Raw genomic sequence first — 28000 nt, 5'->3', positions numbered from 1 at the left:
TAGAACTTGGGTTCATAGAAAAAGTCATAGACAATTTCAAAATGCATATTTCATCTTTTATTTTATAATTTATGGTTGAGTAAAAAAAAAGGTAAATTAACACCCAGGTGTATTTTAAAGAAATACCAGATAGAGCAAAACTCCTTTGAGCTGTTGTACCTGCTGATAAACTTTCACTTGACTGATACCTGAAGAACCAGGAATTGCAGTGTGACATATGATCCACACTTCAGCAGGTACCACAGCAACACAAGCAACCTGCAGAATACTTCTGAATGGTGTACGCTTCTTTACAAAAACAATCCTTAGCATTCTGATATCCCTCTGATAAAGCTTCTACCCTGAACAAAGCAGACTCTGCAGAGATTACAAACTCTGGAGCTGGTCAAAAAAGGGATCTTTTGCTGCATTTAAATTGCTTTTGGACTGTCGTGCTGTGTTAGTAACTACACTATTTTTTCATGAGTGTTCATCAACTTTAAACCCTGAGTGCTTCTGAGTTGGTGTTAATTCCTGAGCCAAGACAATTAAGGCACAAGACACTTTTAGCTAACATTTTGTTGTGGTGGTTTTTCTTGTTTTGTTTGTTTTTGTTTTAACAGAAAAGGGTCAAGACTAAGTTTCACACCACAGCCTTTTTTGTTTTAAAGCTAAGATCAGTCATCCCAAACTTCCTTTTCGTTCCCCATGGAAATCTGAAGTATGACCTTTTATTTCAATGGAAAACAGAACCTCTTGCTGTTGTCCTGAAAGCTGTCAGCATTTCTCATCTCAGGACCTAGCAGCTTTTCTCTTCCATTGAAATTATATTATTTTATTAAAATGTCACTAGTGAGTTGAGGTAGTAGTAGTTTTACCAACAGTGTTACTTTAGTTAGGCATGAGGTACCCACCTCTGCTCCTGCTTCTCTCCCTACAGCAAAAGCCTGAGCACAATGTTATCTGCAGAAATAACTCAGTAGCCAAGGATTACTTTTCTGTCCAAAGGAAAGTGATGGTATCATTCTTCACTGACTTGATTCAAAACAGTGAATTGTTAGCAGCATCATCAACTTAAAAAGCTGTGAGGAAGCTGCTCAGGGCATCACAAAATACAGATTAATTATCTCATAAGATTATTTGGATGTCTTACAGCTCTTTCTTATGCACATTAACAGTATTAAGCCTAAAGTCTTCATGGAAAGCATTAAGTTGAGGCATGTGGACAAAATAAAATTTGCTTTTGGCTCTCTAAATATTTACTCAAATATTTCCCTTACATGCCTGATGCTACTGCCAAAAGGCACTGCAGTTCTCACAGTCAGAACTTGGCTGAAAAAAGGCCACAGGAATTACACTGATCCTGGCTGGTTTTATCTGTAATTGCTGCTGTTCCCTAGCAGCAAAAGGCAAGGGAGACCTTGGAGAAGAGAACATGAATAGTCACTAATCTTGCATTTCTTCTGGAGAGACGTGGATGCACTTAACAAAAGGAAATAAATTTAGAGAGATACCTTGCTAAGTCTGGAAATCAGCTCTGCTGGCTTTGGCCTTCTCAGAGCTGTATTCTTTGCCTTTAACAGTGTTGTTTATATATAAAAAAATAACCCTGACTATCCTTGAAATGTAATTTGCAGATGAACAGGTTGTGGAGCAGGTTGCATAGTCCATGATGTGTTGAAGTTCAGTGCAAGGAAACAGCAGCCATTGCATTAGCAAAGTTTTACCCAGCAGCCTGCCAGGGGTGTTGGCACACTGGGACTAGACAGGCTCACTGCTCTTGTGAAAATAGATGTTCTCCCATGCAGTGAGGTGGCGTGAACAGAAGAATCTCCAGAGATTGAGGATTATCCCTTGGTCAAAGGGGTTCTCCAGCTGGGAGTGCCGCAGGTAGGAGATGCGGTGGTGGGACATGAACTCCCAGGTCGTGGTGTTGCATGAGATCAGGTACAGGTGGGAAACAAGCAGCAGCAGGACCACAATGGTGAATATGAGTATCAGGAGGAAGGACACGAGGAGGAAAATGTTGTGCTGAAGCCACTCCCGGGATTGTTCAAAGTAGAGGCCTGACCTTTCAATTCAAACAGAAATAAATCTGTAGTTAAAGAAGCAGAACTAGTTTCATAAAGTAAGCAAACCTGATGGCACATTTAAGTTTGATTCATAACTAATGAGCTGCTAATCATCCTTGACTACAGAGAGTTAATATACTATGAAGTCCTGAGAGACTGCACCACAGGGATTGGAAGCTAAATTTAGAAGATTCTGTTTCCCTGACAGCTGTGAGACACAATCACCCTGGGTTAACTCCTCTCCTGAACAGCTGGAACCCTGTTGGAGTTTCCAGCACTTGAATGTGTAAACAAAGATTGTGTTACAGGGACCGAAGCAAAATGAACAATGAAACCTAAATTACCAGAGACTGCTCAAGATTAGGGAGCTCCAGGATGCAAAAGAGGGTGAAGATCCAGAGCCAGTCTATGTTCTATGCCAGCCCAAGGAGCACTACAACTTCCAGCAATCTCAGAGGTCCAAAAGCCATCTCCCAGCCTTACCAAGCAACATGGCCTCCCCACAGCAGAACCACAAGCTGCACACTCAGGTAAACTATGAACAGGGGGTGATTCCTTTCTCCTACACAGTTCTCAAGCCAGGGACAGTGATGGTCGTAGCGCCGCACACAGTGCTGGCACTGCTGGCAGTGCTTGGCTCGCATGGGTTGCTGCAAAACACAACCAGGAAAAGAAAAAAACTCACTGGCTATAGTTCATGGCTGTCCCACTCCCATTTGGTAGAAGAGAACATCATGCAAATCTGTCTTTCCCCACAATATTGTCCCTAAAACACTTGCTTGTGAGACAAGAGCACATCAACATTGCTAAGACGAATCACAGGGATTGTGATTCTCCTGGTCATTGCTAAGACAAATCAAAGGGATTGTGATTCTCCTGGTCAAGACCCAAATGGGTGGCATTCCAATTAAGTGATTCTCCCACACTCCTCCTATCTACACATTTTCTTTATTATCCACCTATTACAGGAAGTCCAGTGTGCCAAGGAGGGAGACAAAGGCAATCAGTGTAGTCAGGAAAGCATGAGCCAGAGTATTGAGGTGAAATACTAGAACCACTACTATCAAATAGAGTGGGCAGGGATGTGATACTTTTTGGGGATGTACAGAGAAGTGCCTCCATGTGAGTACAAGACACTTGCACAGAAAACAGCTCAATTAGCAGGCACAGAGAAGGTGAAAGACCTGGCTGAGAGAAGTAGTGCTTTCTAGGATTTGTCCCCTGCAGTGTATAAATGCTTTGCCAGCTTTTCTTCTTGCAATAAGCTCATTCCTCCTGGTTGATACTCTTCGGGCATTTATGGGAGCTGGGGTAGTGCTTAATTTCATTAAACTGATAAGGATCATTCTGAAAATGAGCCTTTTTAGGCTTAGGCAAACTGTTTTAAGAGCTAATTTTATTGCTGTAATTTCTCCTTCATGCTGTCTTTTACCATTTAGGCTAATGTTTTGTTGTTTTAAGGCCCTGAACAAGTTCACAACAATGAGCAGTTCCCACAAGTTACACTCAGCTGCCTTTCTGACTATCAAGGTATTTTCAAAACAACTTTTTTGACAGTACTGCAAGGTCTGGCTGGCATGGCAGTAAGAATGTGGAATACAATTTTCTCATGGCAGAAAAAAATTATTGTTTCTATAAGCCAGCAGGGACTTGTTTCAGCCTTGGAAAACTCCATCACTACTACTTGTGTAGTTACACATTCTGCCCAGCCTCCTCTGAGCAGCAATTAAAGACCACCAACAGCAGCTGAAGAACAATATCAGCTTTCAAATCACTCATCCCTTCCTCTTCCAGCATGTTCTGGATGCCCACCTTCACCAGGCAGTAACCACAGCGCCGCAGCTTAATGTCACCTGGAAGCTGAAGGATCACCACACCTTGTCCTTTATCTTCACCTTCCTACAAAAAAAAAAGAGAAAGGAAGGGATGTAGGAGTGTTCTTGGGCTCCTGTCTGACTGAGCTGTCATGCTGCATATTTTTACTTAACAGTTACACAGTGTTTGTTATCTCTATCATTAGGACAAAATAATTCATTAGAATACCTACAGCATCTGCAGACAGTTAGGGTACAGTGAGAGAGAACATGTTACTGTAACCCTCCAAAGAATGTTTGTAGAGAGGCAGAAATAACTGTGGACAAGATACAGTCTGGGACAAAAACAAGGTTAGACTTCACTTCTAAACACAACAGTGTCTTTTTGGTATGAGCAGTGCTAATTAGTCATTCACAGCCAACACTGACGTTAATGATGGATGACTAAGATTGATAATGCTTTTGTCCTACAGTCTATAAGGCAGCGAACCTTGAGCAGACTAGCAGTTACTGAAACTTTGCATCGCCATTTATTTCACTGTAACTTGTTTGTGGATGTGTCCTCTGAGAGGGCAACAAATCCATAAAGAGTTCAATAAACAGAACTGCAGAGAGCACTGTCTGCCAAGCCTGCCCTTCAATTTGGGGCTTTTTTTGCACTTGTACCACTTAGCAGTGGTTATTGTAAAATAGGTCATATATACATTCCACAGAGCACTGCAGCCTCTGCTCTAGGAGAGGACTTGAGTTCAGATGGCACAGTTACGTACAAGGGAAGTGTGGCGTGAAAGGCACATTAAAAGCCTGTAAACCCTATTGCTGTTACCAAATACCAGTGTGAGACTGTCTGTCCTCATCTCTAATGGTCTGTGCATGTGTCCTTCATGCCAGCACAACAGAAACTCTTTCACATTGTTCTTATCTACCAGAGTGGAAAAAGTAGAAAAGCCTATAGACTTTACAGCTACTCCACTTTGTTCTATTCATGAAGGGATCTACCTTCACTTCCTCTTCAGGCTTAACAAAACCCGGATCCATGAGAGACACCTTGAAGTACAGCAGGATCGAGCATAAAACCAGCAAAACGAAGATCAGCGGCTGAAGCAGCTCCCCGCGCTCCTCTTGCTTTTGCAGATCTGAAAGGTACCCATAAAAGACAGAGAGCAGCAGCTCCTTGTGAAGCGTCCTGGATTTTCTCTCTAGCCTCAACAAAGGGGTCCCGAATCTAAGAAGAGGAAATGGGGAGAGACCAGCCGGAGACGCTGAGAAGGGGCTCCCAGATCCCCCCGCTCTCGGGGCACCCCCCGGCCGCGGTCGGGCACTGATCGCCCGTGTCCCACGGGGGCTGCACGGCGCAGCCGTGATCCACTCCCGTCCTCCGCCTGCCTCCGGGGGCGGAGCGGCCCCGGCCCGGCCCCGGCCGCCCCCTCCCCACAGCTCGGGCGGGCCCCGCCTCACCCGTGCGGTGCAGGAGGAGCCCGAGCGCCAGGGCCGCGCTGAGGGCCGTGTGTGCCGCCCGCACCCAGCGCCCGCCGGGGCCCATGGCCCCCCGGCTTCACCGGCTCCGGGGCTCCGCCAGCCCGGAAGGCCTCCGGACAGCGCGGGCAGGGCCGGACGGGACACGGGCAGCGCCCCGAGGCGGGGCCAGGGCGGCCCAGCCCTGCGGGGGAGGCTCCGCTGGGCTGTTGGGCTCGTTCCACTCCCAGAGCGGGCCTGGGTTCTGGTGGCTCGGACTCGGCAGACACCGTGAGCCGGGTCCCTGGCTCCTTTCGTCCTCCACACCGCCCCGGCGTTGTTGACCCGGCCCTGCGGGGCTTTTCCTCGAGGAATGTTTTCCCTGAGCCCTTCCCGCGTGTCCTCCCGCCCTCAGCCCGGGCTCTGGGGCGCAGGGCTGGGCAAACTGTTCAGAACCTCCGTTACACCGGGGAGGCGCTGCTGGGTGCATGGAGCTGGGGAAGGTTCGGGCAGCAGGTGCCGTTCAAAGGCTCCTCAAGGTGATGCCCAAGGTGCTGCTCTGCCTTAATCCTGCCCTTGCTAACGTGGTTATTCCATATGTTGGTTTCCAGCCCCCGGGAAGAAGCGCGGAGAGGCTGTGCTTTGCTGGAAGCAGCCACACGACCCCATTACAAAACAGAGCCTGGAGAACGTCTGACATAACTCGAGGAGGGATTGGATCTGGTTGAGATGGCTGCAGTCAAGAGGCTCCTGGCAGGGTGGGGTCACTGAACACCCCCGAGGGCTGCAGGTGTGTACAGATTCTTCTCAGCTGACACAGACACATAAAAGCAATTGAATTGCACCTGAGATGCACCTTGAATTGCACCTTTGATTTTTGTCTCTTGCTAACAAAAAAAAAAAAACTCACCAAGGTGACTATAGCACATATATATTTACACTTTAAGTGTCTAAGGGAGATGAATGTTATCACAGATCTGTAAAAGTTCCAAAATCAGTGCTTTCTAATTCCTTTCCGTTTTAACATAGCTATACCTTGCTGCTTTTGTTACCTTCTTTCCCAATACAAATTTCGAAAGAAATATCATATTCTTTATAAGTTTACCCTCCAGCACCTGGTAGTGGATTCCTTGGTATTGTTTGCCCACAAATTGATTATTTTAGTCTCTTCATGAGTCAGTGCTGGTGCCAGGAAAGCACCTAGTTGTGTGGGTCACTTAAATGGTTTACCTGAGACAGCTGGGTTGAAATGTTAACAAAAATTGTCAACTAAATTTCCAGCAATCATTCAAACTCTTTTTTTTTTCTTTTTTTTTTTTTTTATATTCTAGGTAAATGCAAAGCCTATGGCTCTCTTCCCTCAGACACCTCAGGCTGTACTGGTGCTCAGAAAAAGGTGGGTAGTGTCTTTCCTTCTTCACAGAGAGGTGTAAATTTTAAAGCTTAATGAAAGCAAATTGAGTAGTAATTTTGATGTTCTAGAATAATCTGTCCTAAGGAATATATTCTCATTCTCTTTGCGATTAAAATAATTGTGTGCATGTTATACTTTTTATCTTCTCCTTCAGCTTTGAAACCTGTCTTGCAGAGATCAGGGCTTATCTCTTGTCTCAAGGGTTTCAGCCTCAGTGACTGGTTGAAATTAGGCTCAGTTACAGAAAGTCTCTACTAGAAAGTTTCTGAGGAGAATCTTGGTTCCCTATGGCATCCCAGCCATGCTGCTGGCAAGCTAAGGTATCTCTCTGGGCTCTTACAGCATAGCATGTTTTCAGCAGTTCAGTTTCATACAAATGCTCCTCCCATCCTTTCACCTTGCTCCTTTACAGTGACCACTGAATTAACTGGCACTGAGCCCTTCCAGGACCAGGGTCTTATGAAGAAAGTCAGGCTGGCCTTAAAGCAGATTGGCTTTTCTTAATTGCTCAGATCCTGCCCCTTACAAAGCCCAGGCTGTGGAGTGTGAACTGCAGATAGATCACAGAGTTCAGAGCAATCTGGACACTCAAACATTGCCCTGATTTTTTTCTCCTCTCACACAATTTCCTAACAATGCTCTCGTCCTCCACTGCTTTCTTCTGTTGACAAGCAGTATTGTGTCTTTTGGAGTGATGAAAGGCAAAGGCACTGAACAGCATCATCAACACGTGGCAGTTCCTTTCATTTTTAATTAAATATATGACAGCCAATGGACCAATAATGTACCTAAATAAACCACATTCATAGAACAAAGGAAGAAGACACTCTTGAGCACTAGGTTTAATACACAGCGGGTATCCAACGGATACAACAGAAAAGTTAATTCATTCAGAATTGTAAGGAAGCAACAGTTGTGCATTTTGATTTTTTTGCTCAGTTTCACCAGGTACAAACATTTGAACCAAGCCTCAGCATCAGGCAGGTCCATGGACAGAGTAAAAGGAGATGCTTGCTCATTATAACTGAGGGTATTTTCATTGCAAAACAAGGAAATACATATTTAATTAGCTTAAAAACTTTTTTTTAAAACAAGGAAAGAGTTACAGAGAGGATCAGTGACAATTACATGAAATCAAAACAGTCTGCTAAAGGAGAAGTGTTTCAGTTCAGCAGAGTATCTCCCTCATTCCTTAAGTGCTCTCTTCTCCTTCAGCCCTTATGTTGCTTTTCATTTATTCCTGATGACTATTGCCCTCTGTGCTTCATCCACATACATGGTTGTCGTGGAGACCAGCTGTTTCCCCACTTTTAATTCTCTTTTTCCAGCACAAGCTGTCCTCTAACACCTGAGTTGTGGCAGACTCCTCCCTAAACAGTCTCAAGGAAATGTCTTTTCTATGGGTAGTGCCTGACTGCACTGCCCTCTAGCTCTTGCCCTGCTGGTAATTAATTGCCTTCTTCAGGTAATGGGAGGGAATTGACTCACAGCTCCAAGACTTTTCTTCCCACTCATCTTTTGCAGAGACCAGAGTGACAGCAGCAGAAGCCCAGCCAAGGTGACAAGCTGGGTAGGATTCAGTGCTGAAGAGGATAATTTCAGTAGGAAGGTGCAGGGAAACAGCAGCCATGGTGCAGATGAATTATCTCCAGTGTTCTGATTGCCACAAATATCAGTGCTAAACTTTCTTGGCTTGGTCTAGATGAGAAAGTCTGGTGCTTCTGGGTGTTAAACATCATCCAAGTAGATGCCAATCCTTATGAGCAATTCCTCCCACAGATTTTGTAAAATGGAAGCACTGGTGGGAAGTTGTTCACCAATTTGCTCTTATCTGCTCCAGAGAACATGGACACCTGGCACTGCTGGCTCACTGACAAGGGCCACTGGAGGACAGGGCAGCCTCCAGCCAGGAAGGAAACCACACACAGTTCAGGTAGAGGGTTCCTTTGTTGGCACAGTCTCTGCAGGGAGCTACTGAGTTGTGTTCGTGCTCTGCTTGCCAAGCTTTGGAATATTAAAGGAAATGTAGTAGTGAAAACAAGAAGAGTCTGAGTGGGCCAACAGCTACTGAGCACAAGGAGCCCCTCTGCAATATCCTTACATGCTGTGAACTTCTCTACAGCTGGATTTTAATTTCAAAAATAGAACCCCATTCTGTTTTCTGAGCAGGGTTGGTCACTGGCTGTATGATTTTGTGTGGAGCTGAAGTTTCTTGGCTTGTTCCTTTGATCCAGCAAAGCTGGAAGGCCTGAGAGGCATCCTTGGAGCAGTTAAGCATTTCAGGGTATCTAACTTCCCTTTTTACATTAAACCTTCATAAAAAATCTGCCACTTTGCCCTCCCTTCCTTTGCAGAACATTGATGTGATGTCTGCAGGCAACTCCTGTTCTGTCCCCAGCTCTGGATCTATGGCACCAGTTAAATCCTTGCCACCAAAACCAGTTTTCAGGTCATGCATTATGCCTGTTGTTTCAGTTAGGGAAACTGAGGCCCCGACTGGTTTCAGACTTTCAATTACTGGAACTGTTGGATTGTGCTCTGGTGCTCAAAGGATACTTTTAACTCTTTGATCCTTACTGAAGGGAAAATGTTATTTTTCAGCTTACAAAATCTTCAAGACACTGAAGCTTATAGGCAAAGCTCATGTTACTCTAACAGGGCTGTTATTCTTTTTCATGTGCTGCCTTAGGCATTTACCTTGCTGGTGGCCTGACTCAAAATCTTACGTGAGGCTTTCTGCGATTGCCCAGTTAAGAGTTCCCTCTTTCACCTGGGAATGGTGACAGATTTCAGCAAGCTGAGCTTTTCTGTCAGCCTGGCCTGCTTCCATTCATCTCCTTATTGCTGGGAAATTCAAATCTTTTTATCCTGGTTTGGGCTGAGGTACAGCTTGCTGAGGGTCTGTGAGCAGTGAGAACAGAGGTTACCTCTGCAGTGTGAAACAGCTTTGATGCAGTGTGGATCTTGTTAGTTTGGGATGCAGCAGGTGAGACTCCAGAAACTGCTCAACTTGTGGAAGCACTGGTTTGGAAAACCCAAACTTTTGGGGTCTCAAGGTCTCAGATAAAACCAAGCCATTGGTTGTCATTAGCCTTGATGTAGTTGTGCCAAAGTCTCAGAGTAGAGCCCAACTCCTGGGCTTGGATTGCAGTGAGAGGCTGGGATCTGCTCCAGCTCAGATGGGAGTTCCCCAGCTCCACTGTCTCCCCAGTGTGGCAGCTGCTTTCTGGGGACAAGGCTTTCTGATACCTCACATCTGTCATCTGCCCCCTTCTGCTTTTCTCCCACCTTGCCAACATGGTCAGAATCTTGAGTGCTTTTTGTCAGTTGGTTCAAGATTTCAGTGACAGGAGCTTTCACTACATGGGCATTGGAAAGGGAATAGATGTGGTGGGTGGTACTGCCATGTGAAACAACTTCCCAAGGACAGCAGCTCTAAATGGGGATTTAAAGAGCAAAGCCTGACTCCCCTAACAACCAAGGCTGTATTTGCAGCCCCTCTTAGTTTTGCATCTAGAAGGAAGATTAGCAAATGTTACACAGCAAACAGATCTTGAAATAAGCTCATAGGGACACAAATTCTTGGGAAACAGGAAGAAGAGAAAAATACATTTCAAATGACTGCAAAAAAGTATAATTTGTCAAGTTTTGCAATCTTATGAAAACAATTTAAAAGTGACACAAAAATATATATAAGTTTGAAAAATACTTAAAAGAAAAAAGTACAGATCTCACAATACCAAAACAAATTGACGCATGGTTAAAAAGAAAAAAAAAATACATTGAATAACACCGTATTGGCAGTAAAAGTAAACCTCTCCAGGCAGTTGTGTTCTGTCAGTTAAAGTGTCAGTTTGTGGATCAAGGATCCATCTCTAACGTGCTCACAAGGACAATATGAACTCTGAGCATTAGCAGAGCCTCATAGCAGCGACTCAAATCTGAGAGCAAAGTGTACAAGGGAAGAGAGCAGCGAGTTACTGTGCTGTGAGGCCTGAAATGTCCCAGCCTGCATGGCCATGGGCTCATCTTCCTTTTACCAGGCACAACATCTTTTCTGAGTCCCTTCTAAGGCAAGATTTGTCAAAGAACTGTGATGAGCAGTGGGCTGTGACATAGACAACTGTGCTGTTGAGTGCCTGGCTGTGAGGCAAACCACGGCCTTCTGAGTCATTATTGGTCTGGAGTGTCACAGGGGAAGACCAGCTCAGTGGGACTCTCCTCTCACCAGTGTCACACAGACTGGAGTAATGCTGCTGATGGGACTGGGACTGCACTGGTAAGTGCTTCTGGGAGTCAACAGCAATAGGGCCTTCTGCTTCTGAGAATAGGGGGAAGATGCTGGGGTGGAACAAAAGGTGCTATTGCCCTTCAGAGGGTGCCTGGAGACTCCCCACCTCCAATTCCAGCAGTTGTGCTGCAGTGAGCTTCCTGGGGAGGGAGATTATGATGCTACTGAGCACAGCTTGTGATGACAGACTAAGGAAGGGCAGAACAGCTCCAGTCTCCTCCTGGGACTTGCATGAGGGGGTACAGCTGCTCAGGACCAGGGCCTAGCAGAGTATAGTATGCAGAGGGAAATACTCTGTCTTTGTAGCCCTTCCCTACAAAACAGAACACTACTGAAAAAGGTGGTGAAGGACTGGAATGAAGATGTGTAGCCCTTTGTGAACAAACCTTGTGCCTTGTTGCACAGGCTCCCTTTGAGCCAAGAAGGTATAACTGGTTCTACTGATCATCCCTGACCTTCTGAGGCTGGGTGGGCTGGCAGATCCCACTGTACTGCCAATGGGGACAAAACAGACCTCTTGACTTTATTGGGGAAGTCTTACTTCCAAATGACCCACATAGAATTAGCAATGCTTCCATTAATGTGAGTCTTCTATTAAAAAGCCCTTAAGGGAGTGAATTAGCTTGAAAGGTCTTCTCTAGTTTCTCCATTTCTAAGTCTCACTAAAACTTCTTTTTTAAAAAGTTCTTTTGGTTTATCTCTCTGGTATTGTGTCCCCCAACCTCTCTAATCAAATAAATAACTCATCCCTGCCCCACTGAGCAGCCAATGCTGATTCAGGACTGGTGTTCTTGCAGACATCACAGGACCTCATGCAGTACAGCAAAAGGGAATTTTCTAAAAAGTGGGAAATAAACGTCACACTAGTGATCACACAACTAGGTCTTCAAGCTCATGGTCATTTGAGGCTCTCTGTGTGGTCTAAAATAAATGGTTAAAAGATACATAATGTAATTGTCTTTGTTTTTTGTTTTCTTTTTATACAGAAATCATACACACAGAACTTCAACCTGAAACTTCATAACAAAAAAGTCCACTAAGTTAAGGAAAGCATTTTGTTGTGCAAAAGTCCCTCCCCCCTCCCCTATTCACCTTCATCTACTGAGGGTCTCACACACACACATAAAGTTTCCTTCCAACGGGCGAGTTGGTAAGAAAGAGTCCTCCCTATGTACAGTGAGTTAGAGAGAAGCTGGATACAGTGCTGGCAAGAGGCATTGGGTGATTGCCTCTATCTGGACGTGTCCATGTTCTCCTCCTTAAAGTTACTGCAGTGCTCTATAACTTTCCTATGGATAAAACAAGGACAAGGAGAGAGGGTTTACTTTAAAGCTAAATGCACCTCAGCTGTGGGACAGTAAGGTAAGAACTGTCCCAGAGTTGATTTCTGTGTTAACAGTGTCCTGTTTGTATCTGAGACACAAACTGTGTCAAAACCAGCAAACTCCACAAAAGCACCTCCCAGTTTGGAATGTCAAGTTATGGTAGTGCATATCCAGATCCAGTTGTGACCATTCATTCATTACCCCCACACCCAAAACCTCAGATGCCTTTAAATCCCACCAGGATTACATTAATACAAATGTTTGTCCTTCACTGTGCTGTCACCTGTCCCATCCCACACACTGTGTGTAACTGTGACTGTCTTCTGCAGGCTCCAGTGCCCTCCAGAATTTAGGAACCCTCAGCTGTGGGAATACCTGCTGCCCACTCACCAGGTATGTATTCCCACATCTCTACCTCTCTCTTCTATTCATCCTGCAGGTATGAAATTACAGCTCTCACTTTGCCAATGATCAGCTGGCTCTTACAACCCTCAAAGGATGACTCCAAAGAAAGGTGGCATCGCAAGGGTGATGGACTCTACCTTCTGCAAAATGCTCTCATTGTAACTGTGCAGTTGGCAGTTCAGTGACAGGCCAGTATGATTCTGAAGGCAGGCAGCCTACCCAAGTAGAGGGAAAAGTGATAACTGGAGACTACTGGCCTAAGAACTGCAAATAGCCATGTGGCTCCCTTGCTCAACAAGCCAATCTACAACCCAGCTGCCTGGTAATGATCTCTGTGCACTGCCCACCTATAAACATCTCTAGTATTGTTTTCATCCTCTTTTTCCTCTGCTTCTCCTCTCTTCAATTCATACCTCTCGTACACATCACTACAGGCCTTGCTTTGGTAGCCTCACTTTAGTGGAAGAATTAAAAACTAAACTAAGGCTAAATTGAGAGTTTGCAATGTGCACTGGTGTCCTACCGGGCCATTTCCTTGGTCTCTTGTCGTGCTGAGGCCATTTTAATCATGTCCTTCAGGAGAGGAATCCCACCTTCTTTGATCAGCAGTGGGCAGTACTTGTCAGCTGCAGAGAAAAGAATAAATCAGGTCCTTGTGAACCCTCACATCAGTGTACAAAGGGTGGCAGGAGGGGAAGGAGAAGGATCAAAAGAGTGAAGGAATTTCCTACACACCAAGTCTAATTAGCTTTATTTGGTTGTGCTGCCTGGACATTCCTGCATCATTCAAAAATTTTCTCTACCTACATAGTTTATCTTGCAAGACCTTTTCTGCTGACAGCCTCAGGTTCACCCCCTCAACTTCTACAGCGCAGGGAATATGATTTCAAAAAGAGAACTTACGGTAGACAGAGACCAGGTTATAGAGTGCCCAGGTGGCCCAGTGCTGGCTGACTGGGGAGATCCCTTGTGGAAGAAGTCGAAGGATTGGTTCAAATGACCTGCACAGAAATATTACAGAAGTTGTTAAAAATCCAAGAGCTGCTTCTTTCAACACCTCTGCCACTGACAGCAATACAATACAGCAAGGGATCTGCTCATAGATACCACAGCAGTAAATCCATTGGCATTTCAAAGATTCTGGCACCAAGGCTAAGTCAGTGTCCCAGGGCAGTGCTGGCAGGATTACAGGCTCCACCACTTCAGCACAGACACACTGCTCAGAGAAATAGCTGCAATGAAGGCAACTGAGCCCAGGTACTGATTTCCATCTCCATTAGGCATTTCCTCACAAGAGTTGAAATCCAGCAGCACTGATCAGTTTGAGGAGAGACAAAGCCAAAATATACCCAGGCAAAGCTGGCTGCACATGTGCAAGGGTTCCTCTGTTTCTTCTGCCAATGATACTTTACTGTCTATACTGTAAACAGGCACTGGAATGCCAGTTCTGGATCCCTGCCAAGCACTAAGGGAATTCTGAGTACTTGATAACCTCTTACAGGAAGGGGTTTAGAGGATTCCAGCAGTTGTATTAACCTTTGAAGGGATTTCTGGTACCTCTGTCTAAATATGCCCCAGAGAAGAGTGAAAGCATGTGGTTTTGGGAAGCAAACAGACTTAAAAGGACAGATTGCAAAGGACAGCAGTATCAGAGGAAAATGCTTAGGCAGTCCCAGACAGACTATGGTTTTCCTGGACTACTTGTCCTGGGTTGACTATATGATGCTTTTATCCCCAAATCGTCTCATTTGTTTATGCTGAATAATAAGTTTTGCACCTTTAAGACTTGTTGCAGAGAGTGGAGGGGGGAGGGAAGAAGCACACAGTTTTTTTCAGACACTGCTCTCACCCCTACACATTCCTCTCCTGGACTGTGTTGTCTGTGGATGAACAGACAGCAGGACAGGGCTCTCCTTTGCTTTTAGTTAGTTTTAGCTGGCTGAGGCAAAGAAGTTCCCTGGACTGTGTTTTTTTCCTTTGGACCCCTTGGAACCTGCTCTAGACTGAACAGCCAGGGGAGCACCGGCAGCTCACACCTGTGGCCACCGGGCCGGGCCTGGCCTGCGACAATTCCAGCACCAGAGGGACTGATCCGAGACTGAGTGAGCCAGGCTGCAACCCGGGGATGGGGGGTTTCTCAGTTTGTCATCTCTTTTAGAGCGGCAAGGGGTTTTATTGTTTAATATTGTTTAGGTTCTATTGTTTAATAAACAGGTTTTTTCCACTTTTCTCCAAGGAGGTATTTTCTCCTGGACCAGTTGGGGGAAAGGAGCCAATTGAATTTACTTTCCTACCAGAGCTCCTTTGGGGACTCTCTCCCAAATTTGCTCTAAACCAGGACACTACTCAATTTCAGCAGAAACTTGCAGGAGAAATTCTGCTGGGCTGCCAAACTTCTCCCATAGGAATTGCCAGGTAAGGTGTCTAATTTCAGCATTTTATTTAACATGTTTCAAAGGAAGATGTAAAACCCTCGCTAAATATGTCCCTGAAGATGTTTCTCCTTCACTCTGAACAAGCCTCCCTGCTAGGCTCTCTCTCTTCCTTTCTCTCTGTTGGTGTTTCCTTCCTGTGACAATTCTGGCTCCCTTGTGAGTGGGCCAATCTTTTCCATTTCTCACCTGTAATTGATATTTCTCCTGGAGTTGATATCCCAGCTCTGGATGGCTGCCCACATTCTCTTCACAACCTCTTCTCTGTGAGGCTCACTGATCGCCCAGGCCTCTAAACCATCAAACATGATATGGGAGAGCACTCCACAGGCATTATATGATACCTCAATCCCATCAGCTTTGCTCTCCAGCAGGTTGCTGCCAACAGAAAAGAGTCACTTAGAGCTGCTGATGCAGTAAAGATTCACAAGTCTCCAGGTGATTCAGGAGAAGAGATCAGAGCCCAGCTGGTCACCAGCCAGGCACTCACCTGAACACACTGATGAACTGGGAGGTCATGAGCTGTGGGCGGAGCTCCTTCACTTCTGCCACGTTGCCCAGGAGGCCCAACATGTTACGGTGCAGCTCCTGTTTCTCTGGGAACTCCTGGCCAGGCAAGGAACAGGATTATACACAGGTAGGACTCTGGTGATGCTGAGAACAAGCAACCCTGGGAAAAGGCTGTACAGCACATCTAGAAAAGCTCAATATTTTTGGGTAGTCAGCAATGGCCCCTTGGCAGGTGCCAAATGGTGCTGAAGGTATGTGTGAAAAGGGAGGATCAAAACCAGGCCCACTGTTCACTGCTGCTCTGCTTGAGGAGGCTGAGCAAAGATGGGCAAAGGGGAAGATGTGTTCACTATCAGTTTCTCTGTTCTACTGGCTGGGTGGAATGATGTGAGAAAGAAGAACTTACACAAGCTTTTTCTTTCTTGTTTGTGAAGTGTAGGAAGTAATGCTTGGAGAGGAGCAGAGCCAGGGATCTTGCCCAGGCACCTGCATCTCCACTGCTCCTGTCAGCATCTCTCCAGAGACAATCAGACACTTACTTTCAAGCACTCCAAGAACAGTTTCATGCCACTGTAGTTAAGGAACATCTCACAGTTATCTGGGGTCTCATCAGTGATGTTCCAGAGGGCACTCCAGGAGAACTCCATCACCTGATCACACTACAGGGAAAAGGACAGAATCAGAGCTTTGCTAATGCAGGAGCCTGGTGCAAACCAATCACCTGCTTCCTCTCTGGCATCACCCTAGATGACTTCAGAGGTAAGAAAACCTTGTTGTTCACTTTCAACTTGTCAGTAAGTGGGTTTTTTGTTTAATATTTTTGCCTCCCTGTCACATTCCCCTGCCCTCACCCTGGAACAAGAAATTCTGCAGCATCAGCTGAGATGTCTTATGTTTGTTAGAGAAGCTGAGCTGGCAGTCTGGGCTGATTTCCATGCCTAAGTCGGACTGAAGAGAAAATACTCTATGTATATGTTTTTCTTTGAGAAACACTCACTGTTTTATCAGCCAACTTCTTCTGAATCAACTTTAGCATTGTCTGTGGGGAAAGAAAGGGGAAGAGTGAGAAACAGTTCAAAAATCACAGACCTAAAACTTAACCAGCCCTGCAGTATCACAGCAGTTATGGCCAATTTTCATCATTTGCAGAGAACCTACTTGATATATCTTTATCTAAACCAGTGGGATTGGGTCAAGTTCCAAGCTGTAAGTATTCACAGAGCTGAAATATGCCACAGTCCCTGAGCTGTTGAGTTTGCAGGTGAGTCAGTTTTGAGCTGTACGACAAGGTCTGGGATGTGCCATAACTGCACCAAAGCAACAGCCTTTGCAGTTCTTGGAAAAAGTGGGGGATAGGGGTTGATTTGGGAAATTGATGCAAACTTGGGGAGAAGCAGAAGGAGACAGTCACAAGGTGGTCCCAGATCTAGAAATAATAATGTGGTGAGGTCAGGTGTTAGGTTACAGTGCCTTCCTGCCCTCACACCAGCCTGTCTCTGAGATCATAACCTCCAGTGCTTCTAAGCAGATAAAGGGGTGGGTTCCAGGAGAGGTCAGCATTGCTGGGACACTGGTTCCCTTCTGTGATATTGTGAGGATGGATCATGGCTGGAGGCATTTGATGGGCAGCTGTAAGGGAATTGTCCGGCCTGGGTTAGGGATAAGTAGACACCTTGGGACCATACCAACCATGACAAACCCCATCTTGCCCACAGCTTCTTTGTGGTCGTTGTCCACCTGGCAGACCAGGGCGTTGCAGAGGTGCACAGCGATGCGCTGGATGGACTCGTCCTGCCGGCTCTGGTTGAGAATGTTGAGCAGCAGCTCGTTCACTCGGCGGTACTGGAACTCCAGCTCCTCGGGAATGCTGAAGTTACACAGTGTCAGGCAGCAGTTCCGCTGCACCTGGGGCAAAAGGAAGTAAACACTGGGCCAAGTGGCTACAAAAGCACAGACCCCACCATCTCATGTTTCCTTGCTGCTTGGTACTGAAAGCATCTTCTTGCCTGACTACAACTGCTGAGATTTCTGTTACCTTCTGATCTTGTGCTGTGCTTTAGCCATGCTCCATGACTGCCACTCCAGTCTCACAAGACCACCCAATTATTCAGGGCCTATTGCTTTCCAAGCCAGTTCCTCACTGCCTATTGGCTCTCTACACAGCTGACTTCCAGCACAGAGACTTGAGATGTTTCTTTCTGTTGACTCAACATGCCCTTTACCCACAACAATTTCACCCCACAGTCAGTGCTGGGTATCTGTGTGTCACACACATGCTTTGACCACTGTTCATGTATAAAAAGGAGCACCCTGCACGTAATCCCCACCACTGAGCGGAGACCAGGAGCAGACCTGGGCAGGCAGTAACTTCTCTGCCTTGTTTAACTCCCTGCAGGCAGAGGAAACCCAAATGCTGACACCAGGCTGAAGAACTGATACAGGGAGAGAGGACTGTGGGAACCAAAGGTGCCTGGGGTGCTCTTACTGTGACCTCCTGGTAGGACTCCATGCCATTGAGCACCACCTGGATGACCTGGCGCCGCAGCTTCACGCTCTGCTCCATGCGGTACTCGGAGTTGGTCAGGTAGAACAGTGCGGCGCTGCCCGTCACCTGGATGTTTTTGTCATCCTTGTGGCACTTGAGGGCTGTGATCACCAGCTGCAGAGAAGCAACGCAGAGCCTCAGTGCCACAGACTTGCTGCTGATTCTTGGAGTGATTGTTAGAAGCCCGCAAGGAAAGCGTGACCCAGGCATTGCAGGAACACGCTTAGGAAATGAAGGTACCCAGTTCCACCGCGCTACTGGAACTTCCTCTGGAATGGCCTGGGTGGAAAAAAAGACTGGGAATGCAAAATTCCCTTTGGCAGGGTGAGGCCAAGGCTTACCTGGAGGGCTCTCAGCAGCTGGCTGCAGCGCTCGATGCGGGCAATGTCGAAAAGCAGGTTGATGGCCCGGGAGGTGATTTCCGGCCGGTGCTCGGTGTAAGCCTCGATGGCATTCAGGACTTGCTCTTCGTTCTTGTCTCCACTCACCTGGCATGGAAGAGCAAGAAGAGTCAGGGAAGAAATTGTGAAGGAGGAAAACCAACACAAGAAGGAAACTCTGAAAGGTCAAAGGGTGTACCTCCCCTCTGCCCTGAGAGTAGATTCAGCCCAGGATGAGACAGAGGTTGAGTCACTTTTCAGTCCAGAGGGATGAGAAAGGGCACCTTTGGGGCAGGAGGATGCTATTCAAAAGTAGGACTCCTACTGTCTTAAATCCTTTTCTGTAGTCATAGACATCCTCCAGGAAGGATGATTTCTCCATGCTTTTCTCCAATGTTTTTCAATCCTTATAAAAACTATGTGGGGTACAGGTCTTGCTTTCTGGCAGTTTTTTTGCATTATGAAGTAGTTATTGAAAGGTCAGAGCTCAGCTGTCACACCTAAGACCCACAGAACTCCACCCTACTGGCAGCTAGGGTTCTCATGTTCTTTCAACTTCTAACAAGTTCCTACTGCCAATATTCCTGCAGCCTCCTTACCTTGTAGGCTGGGATATGGGTCAGGCGGCAGAGGGATGTTTCAAAGAGGCCCAAGAACTGCAGCGGTCGTTTCAGACCCCGGAAGGGAGCAATGCTGCTCTTTGCTGGCTCAATGCTGGGGTGAAAACACAACAGATTGCTCATGTTGGTACCATGTTTCTTCAGGTGTCTCCTGCCACAGAGATGGCTGCCAGCCCTCCATTTACTCTGACTGTACTGCTTCAAAGCTACACTTCATTTTATATGAGGCAGATGCTTATGAACATAACTCTAAATACTCATCCTGAGTGAAAGGTGATCCTGAGTGAAAGGTGAACATGCTGAATGGATGTTCATACTGAACCAGCAGTAAGAATTACTGCAGACAGGATGCAGATTTCCCAGGTAAAATCTGTCCTGGAAATTCATTAGTTGGGGTGAAAATTTCCTCTTAAAAGGCTGTGGATTTCATTCATCCAATGTATTTGTAATGTGATAGACATGCTAAGTCTGCTTCTGTGAGCATGCAAGAACACTGTTTTGGCTGCCATGTTCCTTATTGACCAAGGGCCAGTGCATTTTCACCAGCTCTGCTGAAAAGGAGCCAGTACTGTCTCACTTTTTTGATTCTGTTCAGCAAGTGCTTAATAGAAGGGCAGAGCTCTTGGCTGATGTGGAAAACCAGAGCTCTAGGTATGCCTCTGCTGAGGGGCACCAGGGTTTCCAAGGGTTGATCTGCCCAGTATTCAGGTCAAATCTGAAACGGGCCTTTAGAATCCAAGGTCCTAAAACACACAGCCCTCCTATGAGTGCTGATGTATATTGACTCAGTGTATAAATGTTCTGTCAGAAGAGCCTGGATTTCCACAAGAGTAAGAGTATTCTGTGTAGGAAATGTGTAAAGGGCTTTGGAGTGTTTTCAGAAAAAAATCCAGCAGAAGATCCCTGGGAGAATGTGTGTGGGGAAAAGAACTGAAATACTTCAGATATGCATGGCAGGCAGATGGGATGAATTCTTTATTACTCTTACAAGTCCTTACATGTGTTGCACACAGCAATCACAGCTGATTCTCACACCAGTCTCTACTGTCAGGGGAACCTGGCAAGAGTTGTATCCTGCTTTTTAGTACTGATAAGACCTACAGAATTTGAGAACTCAGAAGAGGCAACTGTTCTTAATTCATTTTTGACTGATCTATCCATCCAAGCAGGCCTCAGGAACTGCTGTTCCCTTACCTTGTCTGGCCCATCTTCTCCTCCATGCTGGGGATAGTGCAGTTCTCCAGCATGGTGTGCCCTGAGATGTCGAGTGAAGTGAGGTTCACCAGGTTCTCCACAAACAAGTTTAGAACCCGCCGGGTCAGCTTGAACTTGTAGTAACTGGACAGATGGTCTCGGGAGATATCCAGGTGCCTGCAAGTGATAGAGAGAATCTCACAGCCTGGGAAGCATTAGCTGGGGCTTCTGCCTCCCTACCAGAGCCAAGTGTGATTATTATTTATCATTATTTCCTTCCCAAGATACAGGAATGTGGTTCTGTAGGTTCTGGCAGCAGCAGCTGGCCCTGTGTCTAACCAAAGCACATAGGTATTTGGTAGAGGGCTACTTGGAATGGACCACAGTGAATCATCTAGCCACACATCACAAAGGAAATTGCTCCAGGCTCAGAAACTGCCTTTTCCAACCTCCATCACAGCAGCCACCTGAGCATTTCTACCTGGAGATTTAGATGCACCAGAAGATCTGTGCATCCCCAGAAACATATCTTGTCTCATCCCACAAATTAAGTTGCACAGGTTTTTGTCTGCTTCCCCCATCTTATAATTTTTCCACCCCAGGCTATTACATTATCCTGATTTCTTTCAGGTATTTAAATGCTTAACCTTTGAGGAAATCTTGCTGCTAAGGGGGTGGTGAGACAAACTGACCAGCATTTTGTGCAGGTGGGGTTCCTTACAGGACAGAGAGATTTTGCCGGCTCGTACTGAAGACTGGAGCAAACATCCCACTCAGAAAGGTGTCTTTTACCTCTTGCACACCAAGTGGGGGTGATGGGGTCACATATAAGTTGTTTTTTTGTTTTTCCGATGGGAAGTTTCTGCTAAGTGGTGTCTTCTTACCAGCAAAATTCAGGCTGGCTTTACACATGTCAGATATGTACAGTGATGAGTACAATCAGTGAGTCTGTTCACAGGAAGGTTTATAAGCTGAACCCAGCAGTGAGTGCCTCTCTGACAGCAGGCAAGAAGACCATTCCTGAAAGACCTGAGAAGAATAAAGAAGGAAGAACAGATCTGCTGACCTGAGCTTGCGAAGCTGTGCAATCACTTGGATGTGCTCCTCTGAAAGGTCCATGTTGTAAAGCACTAAGGAAACCAGACTGTCCTTCCACTGGGTCAGGAATGCCACATCATTGAGCTGGATCCCAGAAAGGTCGAGAGCTGCGAGGGAGGCCAGGGGCCGCAGCAGCGTCTCCACGTTCACCCCCTCGATCAGCCGGCCCAGGTTCAGGATGCGCAGGCGGCTGAAGCCCTCAAAAGTGAAGTCCTTGACCAAGACCTGGCGAGTGGGGTTCACCAGGCAGTCATCCTCACAGCCCCCGGGGTTCTCTTCCTCATAGAAGATATTGCTGCAGCCAAAGAGGCTCAGGGAGATCAGTGTGTGGCTGAAGCTCACCAAGGTTTGCAGGCTCTTGGCTGTCAGCTTCTCACAGTTAGTCAGGTAGAGCTCAATCAGATCCTGAAAAAAGGGAATTCAAGGTTAGAGATATTTCACAGATAAAGTGCCCACCCTGTTTGCTCCACATCTCCCAGTGGGACAGCCTGAAACCATGCATCACCCAATTTGACCAGTGTCCTATGCCATTCCCAACACTGGCTTTGGGAGGTGAGAAGGGAGAAGCTGAGGTTAGTCCAAAGAAGACTTGGACGGCAAAGGATGGAGCCTTGGGAACCTCTGGGTGTCTGGAAATCCAGTGCCTGTGCAGCAATGCTGCTATGTGATGTGGCAGCTGTGCAGCCCCACCTGCTTCCTGATGGCCTCCAGGTCCTGGTCCTGCACAATGTGCTCCCGCAGGTGGATCCGAGCTAGCCTGGTGCTCCTTGGGTCTGAGAAGAGGGTGAAGAAGCTTTCATGGGGTTCAAAGATGCTGTCTGTCTTCACCAGCTCCACGTACCTGTGTGGGGCAATGGTGTTAGCACAGCACAGGCTCAGCCACAGCTCTGGAACCTGCACTGGTGACAAAGAAGTGTGACAGTTGTGAGCACACACCAACCCACCCCCTCCCAGCATCACCCAGACCAGCCTTTGGGGCAAAGCAGCTCACCCATCTCTTCTGGCACAGAACCAAGAATCCCTAGGAAAATCTTGGGCAAAGATTTGTGCAGGACTCAGTGTGTGTGAGCAAACTGGATTCTGGCAGGCACAGACTCCAGGCATTTTTCCCTAGCTGTTTAAATGTAGTAATTTGATTTCCCCCCCCACCATTTTTCAGAAAATTAGCTGGCCAGAATTCTCTGCCAGACTTTGTGAGCACAAGTTCAGCCAAGAGAGACTGTAACAGCCAAATTACATAAATCCTGGAAACAAGTTGCTTTATAAAACTATGGGAGCAGCAGCCTTAAAACTTAACATCTGTTATCACTTTGGACTCTTATTTCTCTGCTTGGACGGAGTGTTGTAACGCTTCAGTGATAGGAAATGGGAAAGCTTCTTTGCTGCTCACTGACATTCTAGGAAGAAGCAGTGACTGTTTCACTCTGGGTTTACTCTTTTCATTTCCCTTTTTACAGCATCACATTGAGCTCTGACTAACTTAGAAAGGGTGACTACCACAGAAATTAGAACGATAGCAGTACAAAAGGGAACACTTCCTTCTGAAGTTCGTGCAAACCCTTATTTGCCAATATGATCAACTGGAGAACTGTATGCTCCCCTTCTCTGAGCTCCCAGCTCCCTCCCAAACCAGGCCTGAAACGTACTCATTGACAAGCTTGTCACAGATCTCGCTTGGCAGGAAGATGTCGGGATGGAGCCGCAGCGTTTCGTTGTCCAGGAGGTAGCAGAGAGTCCCCTCCAGGTTGCGAAGGCAGTAATCAGTGCACAAGGTCATCAGAGACTCAGGACTGTCAGATGCCATCTTGAGGGAAATTATGGGAAAGGGAAGAGCAGAAGGAAGCGTTTGATGCAGGAGATCCTTCCCTCAAATGAAGTCCTGGGATGAATTTATGGGGCCATCAGGATAGCTATAAGCAGAGAAGGGGAAAAAGATGCATTGAGAAAGGCACAACTGCAAGTGTCCCACAAAGCTGTCACAGCAGCAGGATGTTGTATTTACAGATCATCACTGGCTGACCTCAAAAGGACCTGCAGCAGTTTGACCCCTCTGGCAGTGTGCCCTTAATTCTTTGATATTCCCACTCCAAGGGGACACTGTGAGAATGAGTTTGTGTGATGTGTTTGGAAATCAGACTACACAGCAAAATGTTTCCTCATTGCAGGGTTATCTGGCTGACAAAGACCCTCAGAAAGGGAAGTGGTAGAAGCCATGTTGCTTGGTTTCCTTCAGGGTGGGTTGGATAAACCAGCAGAACATTTACTGTCAGCATAATCCTTTGTAAGGCACTGGTGGGATCTGTGGCCCCTATCTCCTGCCTGTCATTCTCTTTGCCAACATTCCAAGTCAAGTTTCATTTTTAAGGTCATAGTTTCTCTGTAGTGCCAAGCCAGAAACTTCATGCAAATCCTTGAACTAGTGGGTGAAGTGGATCAGAAGCCAGAGGGAAACACAGACTGGTCTGGGATCCCCCTGAGTGCAAAGGCAAGGATTGTGACTGTGCTGGACACCTCTACATCCAGCTCACCCTCACCACCCCAAATCTGTCACAAAGAGCGACTAAACTGGAAAAAGGCAAAGTGCTTTTGCCCTTCTTCATTTTTAGAACAGGATAAAGGATGGGTGAGGCAGACAACTGGGGGAAGCTATTCCTGTTTTCTGATTTGAAATGATCTGGCTGCTCTGGTATCAAGACTTGCTCAGTGGGGCCCCAAGGGACTTCTCAGAGAAGCTAGCTTGAAGACCAACAGTGACATTTCACTTTCAAAGGATCAAATCCCATTATAAGCAAACCTAAAATTTTCTAAATATTTCCACAGATACAAAAAATTGCATTGAAATGTTTATTTTTGATATTAAACCTATGTCTTATCAAAAGTCTGTCCCCGCTAGCCCTGAGAACACTGATGCTGTGGAGGTAGTTGTATTCTCTGCACCACAGCTGAGAAGCCATTGCTGGAGAAGTTGTTGCAAAATGTCCTGAACCATATTCTGTTTCTGATCTTTATCCTGCAGCTGCAAATAGCAGGACACTTGTGTGTCACCAGCTCTCCGCTCCTCTAAAGCCTCTGCTGCTCTCTTTCCTTCATTTCTGTGGTATCAGTACAAGACAGAAGAGTTTAACTCCCATTCCTCAGCTTAATCACTCTAAAAGGTAATGCTGAGGCAAAAAAACCCCAAAACTTCAGCAATCATGAAAATTATACTTTAAACTCTCTCCAATCATGGTGTTAAGGGTGGAACTTGCTCTTTTGGTCACTAAGTGCTGACAGGGGGTCACAAGAACATAAAACTGAGGCTTCTCAATAGTGCCACAATAGCTCCATTGAGGTGCACGAGGTCCAATCAATGAAAATGGAGAGTTTTCAACTTTGATAAAGGAGGAGCTTCACAATCCACAGTTCTCACCTTTGGAGTTAACTAAGATGAGAAGTCAAGGCTGAAATGTGCCTGACAATACTGAGTGCACAGTATTGTCTCCCTGGCTGGGAGGTCCTGGCTAAGGGAATGCAGGTGGGAGGAAGCTGTCCTGTGTCTGCTTTGGAGATGAATTGGCCTCACCTCCAGAACAAGTCCCTCTCGCAGATTTTGCCTGAAGCTTGCTGGAGAGAATCTTTCCAGAAAGGCAAGATCAACAGGAAGATCTGAACCAGCTGGGAAGCGTGTTCTGCTGTCCCTACCAGTTCCCCTGTGCCATCAGACAGGAGGTCCCTGCAGCCAGTGTTCTTCCACTGTTTACTACAGACGGCCAGAGAACTCGAAAACAAATTCCCATTGACAACCTATTGTCACGTGCAGCTGGAAAAGGCCAGTGCTTGGGACTTGGCCAAGCAGCTCAGAGCACCAGAGGGCAAGGACTGCCTTCCTGTGGCTCTGACAAGCCTCTGTTCCCTCTCTGCTGAGACCAGCACAATGCAGCTGGTTGATCTCAGCCCTGAAGAAATCAGCTGCCCTTCAACTTCTGAGCTCCCCGTGATCTACCAACACAATCCCATGCAGAAGTTTAATATCAAGAATGGTTCAACTGTCCCACTGAAATAAGAGCAAAGAAAAGCTTTCAACCTCCTGATTTATTACGGATATCTGAGCAGCTGCTCTGACCTTTTCTCCCAGGAGACAACACACGCTGGCCTCTCCCTCCTTAGACTGAAGACATGACACCTTAGCAGCAGAGGGGGAAGTAAAAGTGCCAATAGCTGCCCTGATCAATACTGTCTCTAGTCATAACCTCCACGTGTGACAAAAAGAAAAGAACTGGTGAGGCTGAAAAATCATTAACATTTGTCTAACTGTTCTTCACACAGGATGAAGCTGCCTAGTGAGTGCCACCAGTGCTTTTCCAGCAATGAGCTTCCTGGTGCCACGTGGGTTTTGGTAGAGTTAAAGACAGATGCATGAAAAATGCTGAAAATTCAAGAACTGAAAAGTGACCAGAACTTCAGCTGCCAGTATTTTTTCCAATTTATTTCTCTGACAGGTTTGCTTCCATCTTAGTGCACCAAGGAATTGAATTCCTCAGAGCCTCGGGAGCAGGCACACAAAAGCCCTTTCTGTGGGCACACATGTGCAGTAACAGCACCCTCCTGCTATCCACGGACCCAAAACCAGGAGCAGCACAAGCAGCTCTACTTACCCCCTCCCCAGCATCCAGGACCCCCCAGGCTCTTTGCAAATATTGCTTCTTTCCAGGCTGCATCTGCACTGTTACAGCATTCCCTGCTGCACTGGCACGTGAGGCTGGGGACCTCTCCTGGGGCTGCCACTGCCAATATCCTCTCCCTTGGACTTCAGACCCATCATCTCTCGCAGCCTCTCTCCAGGCAGTGCCCGGAGCCAAGCCAAGCCTGACTCACCGTGGCTCCACGCCAACCACACAACGTTTACGCTGTTGCTACAAAAATGATTGGCAAAGCTGACTGTTCCAGCATCAGGGACTCATCCAAGGAGAGGGCAAACAATATGCACTGACATGAGCTGATTACAGTGACTTCAGAATTACAAATGTAATGTAAATGCAGAGTTTGGCACAGGTTATGCTCTGAAGGGAAACTGCACTGTCACTTTAGCTGGCATCTTGCAGCTGTAAATCACTGTGATTTCATTAATTGATGGGTCATTGCTGCCTCTGTGGGGAAACACCATCCCTTCTGACACTAGGGAAAGTGAAGTAGGAGAAGATGGAACTATTCTCTATCCCAGCAAAGCCTGCAACTCCCAAACTTGTCAGGCAGCCAGACTGACATCCTAAATGAGATGGCTCTCACTTGCCGGGGAATGCGTTGATCTTTACCTGCCTGCAGTAAAGATGTTCCTTCAGCTCACCGAGTTAAATTACATCACGGATTTTCGTTCCATAGGTCACCTGCCCAAGGACCCTACCCGGAGTCCCTGGTTACGGCTCTCTGGGCGCTGGGGCTCCATCAGCCCGCGATGGTCTCTGTGAACGCCGCGGGCAGCGCTGGCCCCGAACCCGAGCCCTCCCTCGTCCCCGAGGCACTCAGAGGTCACCTCGCCGTGCAGCGCCGGAGCTGCTGCCGCGGGCCGGAGCCCTGCCCGCCGGGGCCCGGCTGCTCCCGGCAGTCCCGGGGAGGGGATAGGGACTGCGCCGGGGGCACCGTCCGGCACTGCCGGGGGCGGCGGTTCCTCCCCCCGCCCGGGCGGGCAGGCCTGTTGCCCCGGGTCGGGCTGGGGAGGGAGGCACCGGTACTCACCTGGCGCCATGGGGGACTGGTCCCGGCTGGTCCCGGCTCCCCGGGGCGGGCCGGGGTCCGCGTCCTGCTCGGGCCCGCTCCCCCCGCCGCAGCCTCCGCTGTCAACAAACCCGCCGTCACTTCCTCCGCCCGCGCCGGAAGCGCCAGCGAGTCCTTCCCCGGAAACACCGGCCCGGCCGGAACGCTCGGTCAGCGGGGACCCGGCGGGGACGGGGACGTTCAGTGACGTCACAGGACCGTGACGCCACGCGGCGGAGGCGCTGACGTCACCGCGCGGGGCAGAGCTTGGCCGCGGCGTCCCGGCAGGGCCTCCCCGGGACGGGTCGGCGCAGCCCGGGCTGTCCCTCGCTCAGGGGCCGCGGCTGCCGCCGCCGCAGAGCCAGGGTCCCGCCGCGCCTCCTCACTGAGCGGGGCCATTCCCGCGAGCCCCGCTCACGGTTGCCATTGGCATGGGCCGGAACGTGCCCGGGACAGCGCGACCACCCCGCGTGTCTCCTCAGTGCTTGGGGGACCGGCTGCTCCAGCCCGCGGGGGCTCTCCTGGCGCTTGGTGCCTGGGGAGGGACAGACGCCGTGTCCGGCAGGCCGGGGGGCGCGGGGAGCCAGGACAGGGCAGAGACCGGGCCCGCGGGGCTTCGGCAGCGCCCCGAGGCGGACAGGGGGCGGGGCTTACCGGACAGGGGCGGGGCTTACCGGACGGTGAATGCAACGGGGCGGGGGCGGGGCTTGGCGCTATGGGCGGGGCGGAGCGGGGC

The 28000-nt window shown here is 47.7% G+C and overlaps 2 protein-coding genes and 1 long non-coding RNA gene across 4 annotated transcripts; 1 reads left to right on the top strand and 2 right to left on the bottom strand.

Moving 5' to 3' along the window:
• Positions 1 to 40: 40 nt before the first annotated feature.
• Positions 41 to 5613, bottom strand: ZDHHC12 (zinc finger DHHC-type containing 12). The gene is made up of 5 exons (XM_030961314.1): positions 5324 to 5613; positions 4865 to 5001; positions 3864 to 3950; positions 2535 to 2701; positions 41 to 2050 (listed from the first exon to the last, which is right to left on the bottom strand). Exons 1-5 carry the CDS (start codon positions 5406 to 5408, stop codon positions 1741 to 1743), a joined length of 786 nt encoding a protein of 261 aa, XP_030817174.1. The 5' UTR covers positions 5409 to 5613; the 3' UTR covers positions 41 to 1740.
• LOC115910834 lies at positions 5349 to 13412 on the top strand. 2 transcript variants are annotated; one of them, XR_004061218.1, is made up of 3 exons: positions 5349 to 6110; positions 6652 to 6716; positions 12790 to 13412. It is a non-coding gene; the product is annotated as an uncharacterized LOC115910834 (long non-coding RNA). The 2 variants fall into 2 exon arrangements; XR_004061219.1 differs by lacking the exon at positions 12790 to 13412 and adding an exon at positions 12680 to 12713.
• Positions 7465 to 27875, bottom strand: ZER1 (zyg-11 related cell cycle regulator). The gene is made up of 16 exons (XM_030961313.1): positions 27247 to 27875; positions 23181 to 23444; positions 22225 to 22375; positions 21503 to 21939; positions 20437 to 20613; positions 19222 to 19336; positions 18584 to 18730; positions 18183 to 18356; positions 17387 to 17602; positions 16695 to 16736; positions 16237 to 16356; positions 15678 to 15793; positions 15377 to 15565; positions 13659 to 13756; positions 13279 to 13381; positions 7465 to 12314 (listed from the first exon to the last, which is right to left on the bottom strand). Exons 2-16 carry the CDS (start codon positions 23336 to 23338, stop codon positions 12257 to 12259), a joined length of 2301 nt encoding a protein of 766 aa, XP_030817173.1. The 5' UTR covers positions 23339 to 23444; positions 27247 to 27875; the 3' UTR covers positions 7465 to 12256.
• Positions 27876 to 28000: the final 125 nt, after the last annotated feature.

Source organism: Camarhynchus parvulus, chromosome 17 (genome assembly GCF_901933205.1).
Source record: "Camarhynchus parvulus chromosome 17, STF_HiC, whole genome shotgun sequence".
NCBI lineage: Eukaryota > Metazoa > Chordata > Aves > Passeriformes > Thraupidae > Camarhynchus > Camarhynchus parvulus.
This window is presented reverse-complemented; position numbering and strand designations above follow the sequence as displayed.